The sequence below is a fragment of the Gavialis gangeticus genome, unplaced genomic scaffold (assembly GCF_001723915.1).
Source record: "Gavialis gangeticus isolate Ggan-Ray unplaced genomic scaffold, GavGan_comp1, whole genome shotgun sequence".
Lineage (NCBI taxonomy): Eukaryota > Metazoa > Chordata > Crocodylia > Gavialidae > Gavialis > Gavialis gangeticus.
Window position 1 is genome coordinate 65,884,329 of NW_017728992.1, and position 11,610 is coordinate 65,895,938.

At 41.6% G+C, this 11,610-nt stretch overlaps 1 protein-coding gene across 1 annotated transcript in view; it reads left to right on the forward strand.

Moving 5' to 3' along the window:
- Positions 1 to 7,340, forward strand: part of ALDH5A1 (aldehyde dehydrogenase 5 family member A1) — an 18,697-nt gene extending 11,357 nt beyond the window's left edge. Inside the window, exons 4-10 of the mRNA XM_019523701.1 lie at positions 346 to 462; positions 938 to 1,081; positions 2,063 to 2,206; positions 2,997 to 3,155; positions 4,272 to 4,441; positions 6,120 to 6,178; positions 6,364 to 7,340. Of these exons, the coding sequence (XP_019379246.1) occupies positions 346 to 462; positions 938 to 1,081; positions 2,063 to 2,206; positions 2,997 to 3,155; positions 4,272 to 4,441; positions 6,120 to 6,178; positions 6,364 to 6,569 (999 nt within the window). The 3' untranslated portion in view covers positions 6,570 to 7,340. The remainder of the gene's footprint in view (positions 1 to 345; positions 463 to 937; positions 1,082 to 2,062; positions 2,207 to 2,996; positions 3,156 to 4,271; positions 4,442 to 6,119; positions 6,179 to 6,363) is intronic.
- Positions 7,341 to 11,610: the final 4,270 nt, after the last annotated feature.

Consider the following 11,610-nt stretch of genomic DNA (forward strand, 5'->3'; position numbering starts at 1 on the left):
GTGGGAGGGGTGGCATATGGCAGGGGAAGAGGGATTTGTTCCTGGATTAAAGATGCAGGGAGTATTTGATTTATCATAAGCAGAAGGACTTCTATGTCAGTGGTACTGCTTTTTGGCTTAGAGAACTTGTAGAGTATAAAAATAATTGGTCTTTGTCCTCTACACACACTTCTCTCCTTTTCAGTTATTTTGAGAAGTGTTTGACAACATAAAAGGAAACTCTCGCTGGTAATGAGCGTCTCTGCTTGGGTTTTCCGTAGAAACTGCAAAAAATATCCAGGTGTTTGGGCAAAGCTGGAAGCATATAGCTTTTCTGAGCTTCACTGTATTTCTCTCTCAACTTAGTGGAATTTCCCTAGTGCCATGATTACACGGAAGGTTGGTGCAGCCCTGGCAGCTGGCTGTACAGTGGTGGTGAAACCTGCAGAAGATACACCCTTATCTGCATTAGCGCTTGCTGAGGTGAACTTTTCAACTGATTTTTATTTTGATAATGGACTGCACTTTATACTAGGGATCCACAAACAGGAATTTAAGTGGCTTACAGTACAAATTTTGCCAAGTCGTCATGCTGAGATTTTACAAACATATGCCACTAAGACAGTCCTTTAGCTTAAATATTTACCTTGAAACAAGCATTGCAGGACATTTTATGGTTATATTTGGAGTGTTATATAGGGTGGGCCTAACAGTCAAAAAAACAGCTTTAACATTGAAGCACAAGAGCCTACTTGTGTGGGATTCATGCTAGCAGCTGGCACTTATGGAGCCCAATACAGGAGATGCCAAGCACCTCTTACTTCCATTGGACTTGAGAGTTTCATTTTCAAAGCATTAAGTTTTTTATTTGTATTTTATTATTTTATAAATCATATAAAATTAACTAATCCTCTTATAAAATGTATCTTCACTGCACTTTTCCTGTTTCTTATTGCAGCTGGCAAACCAGGCTGGCATTCCAGCAGGAGTATTTAATGTTGTTCCCTGTTCCCGACAACAGACCCCAGCTGTAGGGGAGGCTCTATGCACTGACCCCTTGGTAGCCAAAATCTCTTTTACTGGCTCCACTGCAACAGGAAAGGTATGTGATAAAGACAACAAAGCATGCTTTTGTATGGTTTTACTAGAATTATGTTTGGAAAGCCAAGGAAAATACTGGGGGGAGAAGGAAGGGGAGAGGGTTATGTACATCTTTCTCATATCAAGTTCTCTCAGGGAGGTTCTCCTTTATACAACATGCATAACAAACTCATAGGAATCCCCTCCATAGCCTGCATATACTTCTATTTCTCCCTGTATGTTGTGTCTAATAATGTCACAAAAATATGATAATGTGCCATTTGAAATCTGAGGAAGAACAATTATTCAGGAAGGTTCAGTCCAAGAAACTGCTGCTTAATGTATACAATGGCACAGTCTAAGAGGAACACTTCAGCATAATTAAATCGTGTTGCCAGGAATGGAGTATATTTCTGAGAAGGAGGAAAAGATTAATGACATGAAACATTTACTGTAGGTTAGATTTTACCACCCTTGCTGCAGAAGCAATGTTATTAATTTTAATAAGATGAATTACGGATAAAAGGCACCATATGATGTGAATAAGGGTGATGGAATCTGACCCTTAAACAGGGAGGAACATAGTCTAAAGTGGTCTCAGAGCGAATGAAGAAAACACGTTGGCTACCTAGAGGAAGAAGTCTCAGTTAAAAGTGCTGTTTGACTGTGGAACAAACGTGGAAGGGAAAGAGTAGTACAAGCACTTGAGTTCTGTTAAACTAAGTCAGAAAAATTATTGGATAAAATTATGACCCAACTAAAATCAAGGGGAATTTATTATTAGATTCCAGTAAAGTCAGGATTGCACCTCACATGACCAGCATAGAAAGTGGTTCCTTGTACTACTTTCCATAGAAAAGGTTTGTGGGTTTTGTGGAGACAACCTGCAGGTCCATTCTGTGCTAGGGTTATTTTCCTCTTCCCTAGTCTGTACTGGCTAAAATCACGGAGTATTTACAGACTCATTTGAAGGTGTATGGATTTCTGTCTTGTGTACTTGCAGTTACTGCTGCACTATGCTGCTGACACTGTGAAAAGGGTCTCCATGGAGCTTGGGGGGCATGCTCCCTTTATAGTATTTGACAGTGCTAATGTGGACCAAGCTGTTGCAGGAGCCCTGGCTTCTAAATATAGAAACTCAGGACAGGTGAGAAGAAATTTAAATAGTCCTTATTTCTTGTGTTTGATGATTTTTTTTTTGCTTTGTTTTATTTTTGCTTCATGCTAGTAGACAACATGAGAAGAGGAACAAAGATGAACCCCAGGAAATGAATGCAACAAAGAGGCTGGAATTTGTGGTAGAGTAAAAGCAGTGAATGGGCAATAGTAATACTTGGTCTGTAGCATAGACCAACACAAGGATAAGGTGTTTTGGAAGCCACCAAGGGGATTCAAAGTTAGAGGAAAGAAGGAGCAAAAGGGAGAAGAAACATCAATGGAAAATTTAGACCAAGAGGTTGTCCTAATTGAGGCAAAGAAAGATAAAAGCATTGACTAAATGAAAGGCCAACCTAAAAATATCACTTATAAAAATGTAGTTCCTAAAAGGAGTAGAGTTTGAACCCTACCGACAAAGTAAACATAAAAATCAATGGAAACATCAGCTCGTACTTTCTCTTCTTGCTTGATTGCTGGCTCTACTGCACAGCCTACACTCTGTATCTTCGAATCAGAGAATAACCCCCATCACCTTTGCATGCTGGTGAATACATATATCAGAGTCATCAGAACCTTATTTAGCCTTTTAGTAGCACAAGCTACACCTGTAAATGTCTCAGGCAAACCACATCAGCTTATTAGGGTTGGATTTGTAATGTGTCCTGTAAAGTGAATCAAAATGGTACTCTGCCGCTGCTAAATGGAAAGTAAGATTAGTTGGGAGATGTCAGAGATGCATGAAATTATGTCACCTGTTGTTCTTTTATGTTTGTTTTCAGACATGTGTTTGCACAAACCGCTTCTTGGTGCAGAAAGGAATCCATGATACATTTGTGGAAAAGTTTGCCAAAGCCATTGAGAGAGAGCTACATGTAGGAAATGGATTTGATGAAAGAACTACCCAGGGACCATTAATTAACGAAAAGGCAGTGGAAAAGGTATGAAGACGAACATATGGGTTGCATTTTTTTAAATTGAATTTCTAGTTTTATGGCCTGTTAAGCATGTTTTGCACCCAGTTTTCTTATACCTGTTTTGTTAGATTGTATTTGTTGAAAAGCTCTTCTCACGTCAAGGCCCATGCTGATGTGATCAGGAGCAGTTATGGCCATCTGATGTTCCACCATGGGAAAAGAAAAAGGACTCTTCTACAATAAGCAAACCTTTCTTCCTAATTATATTCCGATTTTTCTCAAGAGAGCCATTTGCTAAAGACAGGAGAATGCAGGGAATGGATTAGGATGCATACCCCTTGGCACTGGGAATGAGCATTTGTTTTGAGGAGCAATATTCCTGCCTATCAAAACTAGGGGAAATAACAAATTAAGGTTAAAAATGTACTGGAGCTGTGATTGTGGAAGACTCAGTCTTTGATAGTGAGACCTACTGTGCAAGCTTTGGAACTCCCTCTCTTCTAGATGACTGCTTATTTCTAGGATATTTAACTTTTTTTTGGAACCATAAAAGCTGTCTTGATTTTTTTTTTTGTTACATTTGCTCTTGTGCTCTTTGAGGTTAAAGCTGATTATGACAGTGTGAATTGCTCCTTTCTTAATGCAATGCAGGTATAGCTGTGACCTTTCAGTCTCATTTATATAGCAACTACAGATTGCTTACAAATTTGCCAGAGTGTATTATATTTACCATAGGAGATAAATATTTACAACCTTTTAGGAAGTATCTGGCATGATATCTTGCTGCGCGTAAACAAAGCACCTTTCCTTTCATCATAAAGCACTATTTTTCACAAGTGCCGTACACTGCTGCACAGTGTCATGGGTTCAGCTGCAAGAGGGGAGAGTACTACATTGGCCCCTCTCCTCACCTGGTGATTAGGACACTTCTCACCTGGAAACTGGTCATTTAAACCCCTCAAGCCAAACAAGACATCAAATCAGGAAATTTTAAACTATCACGAAGGGAGTCCTGCCTCTCTCTCTCTCTGAATGCCCTGTTTAAAAGTGTCAACCAGGAATCTTCTTTCCCTTTGAAGTATGTGCCACAGACTTAGCAACCAATGCTAGCTTGAGTCTCATTTATTTTACTCACCTCAGGTAGAAAGACACATTAGTGATGCGGTGGCTCAAGGAGCCTCCATTGTGACGGGAGGAAAACGGCACAGCCTTGGGAAGAACTTCTTTGAGCCAACTTTGCTGAGCAATGTCACAACAAACATGCTTTGCACTCAAGAAGAAACATTTGGTCCAGTGGCACCAGTTATCAAGTAAGCCAATCTATTTTACAGGTTAATTTAGTGACAAAGAGCACAGCAAGCTTCAGAACTATTTTTTTGTGAATGTGGATGCACATGCATTATTATTTGTCAATTATGTTTAGGTCTCTAGTTATTATGAGAGCATGCACACCATTCTATATTTTTACTTCAGTATTTTCTGAATTTTGATTTTTCATAATATTAAGTCTCTAAGTAATGCTTTTATATGGCATCATTGAAGAGGGTAACAGTAAAGGCAGCTTGGATCTTTGTACATGATCTGCTGGTCCTAGATTTCTCTGGTCCAAAATACATTGTGGGAAAATTTTAACTCCGGCACTTTTCTCTCCGAGACCTTCTTCGGTCTGATTATGTTGGAACTTGCCTGAAGGAAGACTTAGTCTAGGTGGGATGGCTTGTCTAGATGTGGGGGAAATTAATGGCAAGTTCATCCATTTTGGTTAAATGGTTTTAACTGCTATTTAACAGCTAATGTAGCCAAAGGCATTGCTAATAAAAAAAAAAAAAAAAAACTATATTTTTCCTGTATATTACATACCCACAGGTAAGTCATGAACCTTGTTTTGGGAAGGCAAAATGAAGAAAAAAAGATATTTCCAGAATCTTAAGTGCCACAGCATGGGTTCACCATGGTTGAATGCTTGGGCCTGCACAGTTTCAGGTTTACCCTGCCGAATTTGGATTCTGTACTTTATATACTGGACTTTAAATATTTGACCAAGCCAAAAGCTGTTGCCAGTTTGGCAGTGGCTGTAATAGGGGTAAGCCTCAAACTACAGCTCCAGCAAAAGGGTGAGTGACCTGGAAGATGGGACTTGGCCTTCATGCACATGGGGGGAAAAAAGGAGAGCAGGGACAGGAGCACGACTTCCTGCAACCAATGTACCATCCCTATGCCTTCATTCTGGCAGTGGCAGCCACCTTGCCCTGCACAGACTGAGGGGGCGGTATGTACCCCCCCGGGCCTCCACCAGGGTGCATGCAGTGGCAAGAGGCCCTGACGTACCTGGATGAGCCGCCCAGCCTCCGACCCTCCTCTGACTCAACCCAGCCAGGGCCCCCCTCACCCAGTGGCAGGGGGTGCAGAAGGGGATTGTCCCACTCATCCAGCTTGGCCCCAGCAGCCAGGGCCTCAGCTCAGCCCAGCCACGTACATCCCGCTGCTCGTATGTCTTGCCGCTCCCAGACTGCATCCCACGTGCATCCCGCCACTCCTGATCCCAGATCCTATGACAGTTAATCTCAGTCTGGGGGACTCTTTGGGTTACTATCAGGGGCTCCCCAAATGACCAGCAGACCACAATCAAGTGTTTGGTGACCACAGTGCTAAGTGATGGCACAGTAACAGCCTGTACTCCACCGTGCTGGTGGCACACAGTTATTTTTAACCACTATAGCAAGGGAGTCCATTGCTAAAGCAACATAGCTCTGGCATCACAGTTTGCGCCCACTGATGTAATGTCACCATAGCGCCTTGTGTAGACACACCCACAGAAAAGTAAACTTTAAACCCTGGAACTTGTCACAGAACTATTATATGCACTTTGCCCTACTCCCCATATGGCAGTTCTGGCTATATCTCAGAGAACAGGAAGATAATGGAGCAAAGGATGCCTGTTATTTTGACTGGAGATCTCATGGGTGTCCATTTTTCTTATGTTGACAGGTTTGATACCGAGGCAGAAGCTGTTGCTATAGCAAATTCAGCCAATGTGGGTTTAGCAGGTAAGTATCTTCCTTGGCAGATAAATACATAATTTTATAAGTTTGAGCTTAGCGTTGCCAGTAAATGGGATGAATATTTTTACTTAAGAGTGAGTATACCTGCTGGCTGTTGTGTCTGAGATGTCTGCTGCTGCTGCATCCTTTTGACTATTGCTGTCATGAGGTATTCTGTATCCATTTTGCAGGATACTTCTATTCTCAAGACCCAGGCCAGATCTGGAGAGTCGCGGAGCAGCTGGAGGTTGGAATGGTTGGGGTTAATGAAGGACTATTATCTGCAGTAGAGTGCCCTTTTGGTGGTGTAAAACAGTCTGGTCTAGGACGAGAGGGTTCAAAATATGGCATTGATGAGTACCTAGAAGTCAAATACGTCTGTTTTGGAGGCTTATAACAACCACTGAGAGAAACAATCCACAAAGGCCTGGAAAGTAGGGCTTTAGGTCTAGTAAATTACAAATCCAGATATCGGTACATATTAGTGCAACTCTTACTCCATTCAGAATTAAGTAACCCTCTCGTGTAAGTGTAAAGAGATGTTTTACAGTCTTGTGCTAGTTTTTACAGTCTTGTGCTAGTATATGTAAAAATACTACTCAACATTGATCTTTACATACTGCATTGTCATAGCATTAGTTAATACCCAGCAGTATAACTACTGTGCCTCTCTTTGGTGGGGGCAGGAAAGAATAGTAGTGTCTCTGTTATTTAAGCAAATAGGATGGAGTGATTTTTGTCCACAAAGAAGATCCATCCTCCATTTCTGGTAAAAGAAACAGACACCTTTTTTCCCTAAAACCATGTATGTGGGGAACTGTTGGGGGAGATAATTTCCCTGCTGTGCCCAATGTTAACGCATTCTGTATATGCTGGATGCACAGCGAGGCAATGGATACAGGACACACCTGGCGCAGTGGTAGCAGGGGAAAGAGAATTTGTCTCGCCTTGCAGGGAGACTACAGAGCTGTTGGAATGAGGAGAAAAGTATAAGATGGTATGTAAATGAATGTCTAACCCAGTGGTTCTCACTGGGGGTGGTGAGGCGAGGGTCATGATGCAGGCACTGCTGCCACTGCAGCAGCCAGGTAAAACTGCCCCACGTGCAGGTCTGTGGTATGCGCACACTGGTGCTGCATCGGGGCTTTCTCATAACACTAAACCAGGACAGGAGAGCTGGCTCAGGCTGTAGCCTTTCCCCATGCCCTCTCCCCTTTTCCCTTCACCTCCCACCCACGATCTTCTAGAACCAGGGAAAACACCATGTATCTGGATCCAATATTCCCCCTGTTACAGGCCATTCTCCTTAAGCATTCCCAGGGATAACTGTTCTTCTGGCGTAGTTTAGTACCCACCAAGGTGTTGGGGCTCCTCCCAGCTTGGTCTTGTGGCCATATGGCTGAGGGCAGGTGAAACTTGGAGGTATCTGAACCCCAAGCCTTTGGGCTTGGGCCTGCATGTAGGATGCCTGCCAGAAGACTTTGGAAATATCTGAAGCCCCTAGGGGGGTTGAGGATGTTTGCCAGTTGTAGGGCCACTTCTGGTTCTGGACTGACTCATGGGTTTGGACTTGATTTAGCTTGGAACATGAAAAGTTTCTTAAAAAATTAAAAAAGAACCAGAAGCACATGGGACATTTCCACCCATTTGCCTCTTTCTAGGATGAGCACTGGGCAGGCATGGGGGGAAGACCACAGACCAGACTCCTGTCCTGCTTTAGGATGATCAATGATCCCTAATGCGGGAGGAGCATGTGCACGTTCCACAGCCCTTCTTGAGCTGGCTGTGCCAAAGGTGTGTGGGCAGTTATACCTGGAGGCAGCAGCAGCTGATTGAGAACCACAGAGGTAAGTTGAGGCAGCACCAACAGTGGTTCTCAAATGGAGGTACTAGCACATTGAAAATATCAATGAAAGGGTGTCCTGACTGAACAGGCTGGGAACTACTGATCTAACCAATCCCCTTTGTAAGACCAATGTAATTCCCCATGGACCAAGTTAAGGATGTGTCAGTCAACATCCATGATGCCTAACCCCTTTTAGAGAGTGTTTTTTACCACATCTCCACACCAGCTACACAGGCTCCAGAGCTCCTCTAGCCTCTGTGCTCTGAAAGTCTCCAGGCCTTGGCTTGGGTTTTTCCACATGCAGGGAGATGTCTATTGGGGAGTTAGGTTCTACTAAGAATTTAAATACAGATCTGCAGCTGGAAGGTTTTGTGAGCCATCGCAGTTAGTCAAGGGAAATAATTTTTAGAAGATGAAAGAGTGGGGCATTCCTGAAGTTTTAACTTTATTTAAATAACAAGCACTTTATTCAGAAAACTTCTTTCTAGCTAGCATTGCAGAGGCTGCAGGGAAGCAGGTGTCTGTCTACGTTTTCTATTTACAAGGCATTTATAGTTGTTACAGCGAGCCAACTCCCCCTGTCTACACTGAATTTTCCTCAGTCTGTCTACACTATTAAGCAGGCTGTTGTACAATATTACATTCTGTTATGCAAGGGAAGGGGAAATATGAATTTGGGAATGATTTAAGATTGGAAGAGTGGAGCAGAGCTTCACAGCAGACTTCTAAAATGCACACACACGGTGCTGTAAAATACTACTTGGATTTTTAATGTTGTTGTTATTACTTAGTTTATATGGCATTATCAGGGATCCTGGTTTTCTCCAGTGTTCAAAAAAAAATCCCCAATTTTTTGGTTAAAAAAAACCAACTCATATCCATGGTTACTTCTTTTTAACCTAAAAATTGGGGATTTTTTTTTTTTTAAAAGGAGAAAACCAGGATCCCTGGACATTATCGTGGCTGGAGCTCATACCTTAGTGCCAATGTAAAATGCCTGAGTGCATCATACTGAAGTTATGCCACCAGGGGGTGTTGAAAGGACACTTTGCTCCTGCAGAAGATCCAGATGCAGTACACACAAAGTCACTGAGGCATTTACAATAGCTGATCAGCTACAGGATATGCCCATAGAGGTAATAAAGGAAATAAGATGTCCTTTTCCTTAGCTAGAAGAAGTTTGTTTTAACTAGTTAAAATATCTTAGTTGAGCACAGAGAGTGCCCTTACTTTGTGTGTACCATGTTATAGCACACATGGAAGTGGAGCATATACTGCAAGATGGTTTACTCTTCCATTTTTAATTCAAAAAAGCATTGCCCAGGGATATATTCAGTAACTGCTGTCCAAGTCTGTACGTCCCTGAGAGTAGTCACTTGAATACAGTTGTTTGGAGGTGCACAAATACAGATTACACTGCCCGGAGGAGTAAGTCTGCTCCCACTTACAGCTTACCTATCCGTTTGTGTGCTAAGCAGTAGTATCACAAACAGGGGGGTCTTGGTGTGCCTTTTACAAGGGTAGAACAAAGACAAAAGTAGTGAATATATAATCATTACCCAGCACAAAATACCTTTAAAATGTGACAAGCACAAAAGTTGTACTATATGAAAAGAGATACGTTTAGTTAATTTGCCAAGATTTTCCTTCCAAGTTGGATTCCAGTGAGTTAGTACATAATATTTTCATGTAAGTAATATGTATAGAATGAGCACAGATTATTTTTTCTTACAATATTGTGTTCTTAATAAAAGCTGTGATCCTTTAACAAGATTCATACTTAAATGTTTACATTTCAATTATGCATACAACTCATTTGTGACAGGTTAGCCTTTTCCAGTTCTTTAATATGCATAACTGTTAAAAAAAAAATACATGCTGCTTAGCAAAACAACTGTGCTTTCAGGTAATAAAAATCTTAACTTCTAGGAATGTATTGGGTATGTGGCATTCATGTTTTTTTCTTTGCTAAATTGATGATTTGGCTGTTAGCCAACACTTATTTTATGGTTCAAAATCCTTTATATCAGATAAACCAAGCAGTAGAAAAAATACACAGCATCTACATACAAGGTGCATCTACATGAGACGCTTACTGCACAGTAGCCTAACAACACTGCATAGTAGCGTGCCGGTCAAAAACTGTGCTAATACGCTACTGTGCAATGTTATGAGGCTATTGCACAATAAGCATCACAAAAAAAAACTGCCAGCATTAATAAATGTAGTTACTGCACATTCAGTTAGTACTTGATTAAGGAAGTACTAAATTAAATGTGCAGTAACTATGGTGCATTAATGAATGTGTAGATGCACCCACAGAGGCTCCTCTAAAAGTAAAATAGAGTTGAATTCAAGAGTGATTCTCAAAAGGTATGACACTTTGAAAGTCAGTCATTTGCATTTTTGTGTCATTGCATCAAGCATTTTACAAACACTTAACATAAAATTGGAAGGGACCTCACCTCGCAGCATTTCTGAGCCCATTCCCCTGCTAACAGGGCACTATTGTTTCTATAAGCCTGTTTGTAAATTTATCAAGTCCTACCTTTAGACTTATTAGGGGTTTTTTGGCCCCTCTACTAGTTAAAAACCTCTTCTAATTTCTGGCTTAAATTTTTCATGGTCAGTGTATACCCATTTCTTCTGTGTCAACATTGACATTTAGCTTTTCTTCTCCCTGCTGTATTTATCTATAGCAGTGAGGGCTGACCTTTTTTGGCAGATGTGCCACAAATCAACCCCACATCCTCTGCCTGATCTGCTTTCTGCTTTTTGCCCTATTTGCTGTTGTGCTACCTGTCCCCTCTCAAAGAGCTTTAATTAAAGTGCCCCCCCTGCCATTTTTCAGCACAAGGATGCTGATATATGTGATGATCTGAGCACTTTAATTAAAGCAGTGCCCCCTCCACTCCACTTCCAGAGCACATGTATAAACGCCCATAGACACTGTATCCCAAGTAGTTCTAGGACTGCCTTTCTTTTGCCTAATTAGGCACAAGAATATTGTTAGCCACAGTGAAAGCGTTTTCTTGGCAAGTCATTTCAGGTAATCAGTTTTCCTACCAGCACACTAACCTCAGCAGCTTAGCTCAGTTGAGCAGAATAAGTGGAGAAAGCTCAAGATCCTATAGTTCCCTAAAACAATACTGCAGGGGCAGTGCAAAGTATAACACTACCGCGCAGCATTCAGTGAAACAGTGAAAACATGGCCAACATGCTTGGACCAAGTCTGCTTAGGATATTGTGCTCCACTGTACCTTGCAGTGTCTTATGTGTTATAAATAGCTAGTACTCTGCAGTATATCCATTACCCTGCAGAACTTGTCTTCATAGATGTACAGTTCAGTTACTGAGCAGAGGGCTGCGCAAGTCCATGCACTCCCTCAGTCCAGGCTCTGAGCATCTAATGCTGATGCTGGGAATATGGCAATCCCAGGAGTAAGAAGTTCAAATGGCTGTAACTAACATTTTGAAGAGAGTTAGTTTGTCATGTTAGCCTGATGCTGGGTAGAGGGTGGGGTAGCACCTTATAGATTAATTTCTTCAGAGAGATGCTTTCATTAAAGGCATTAATAGGAATTTAATCTGG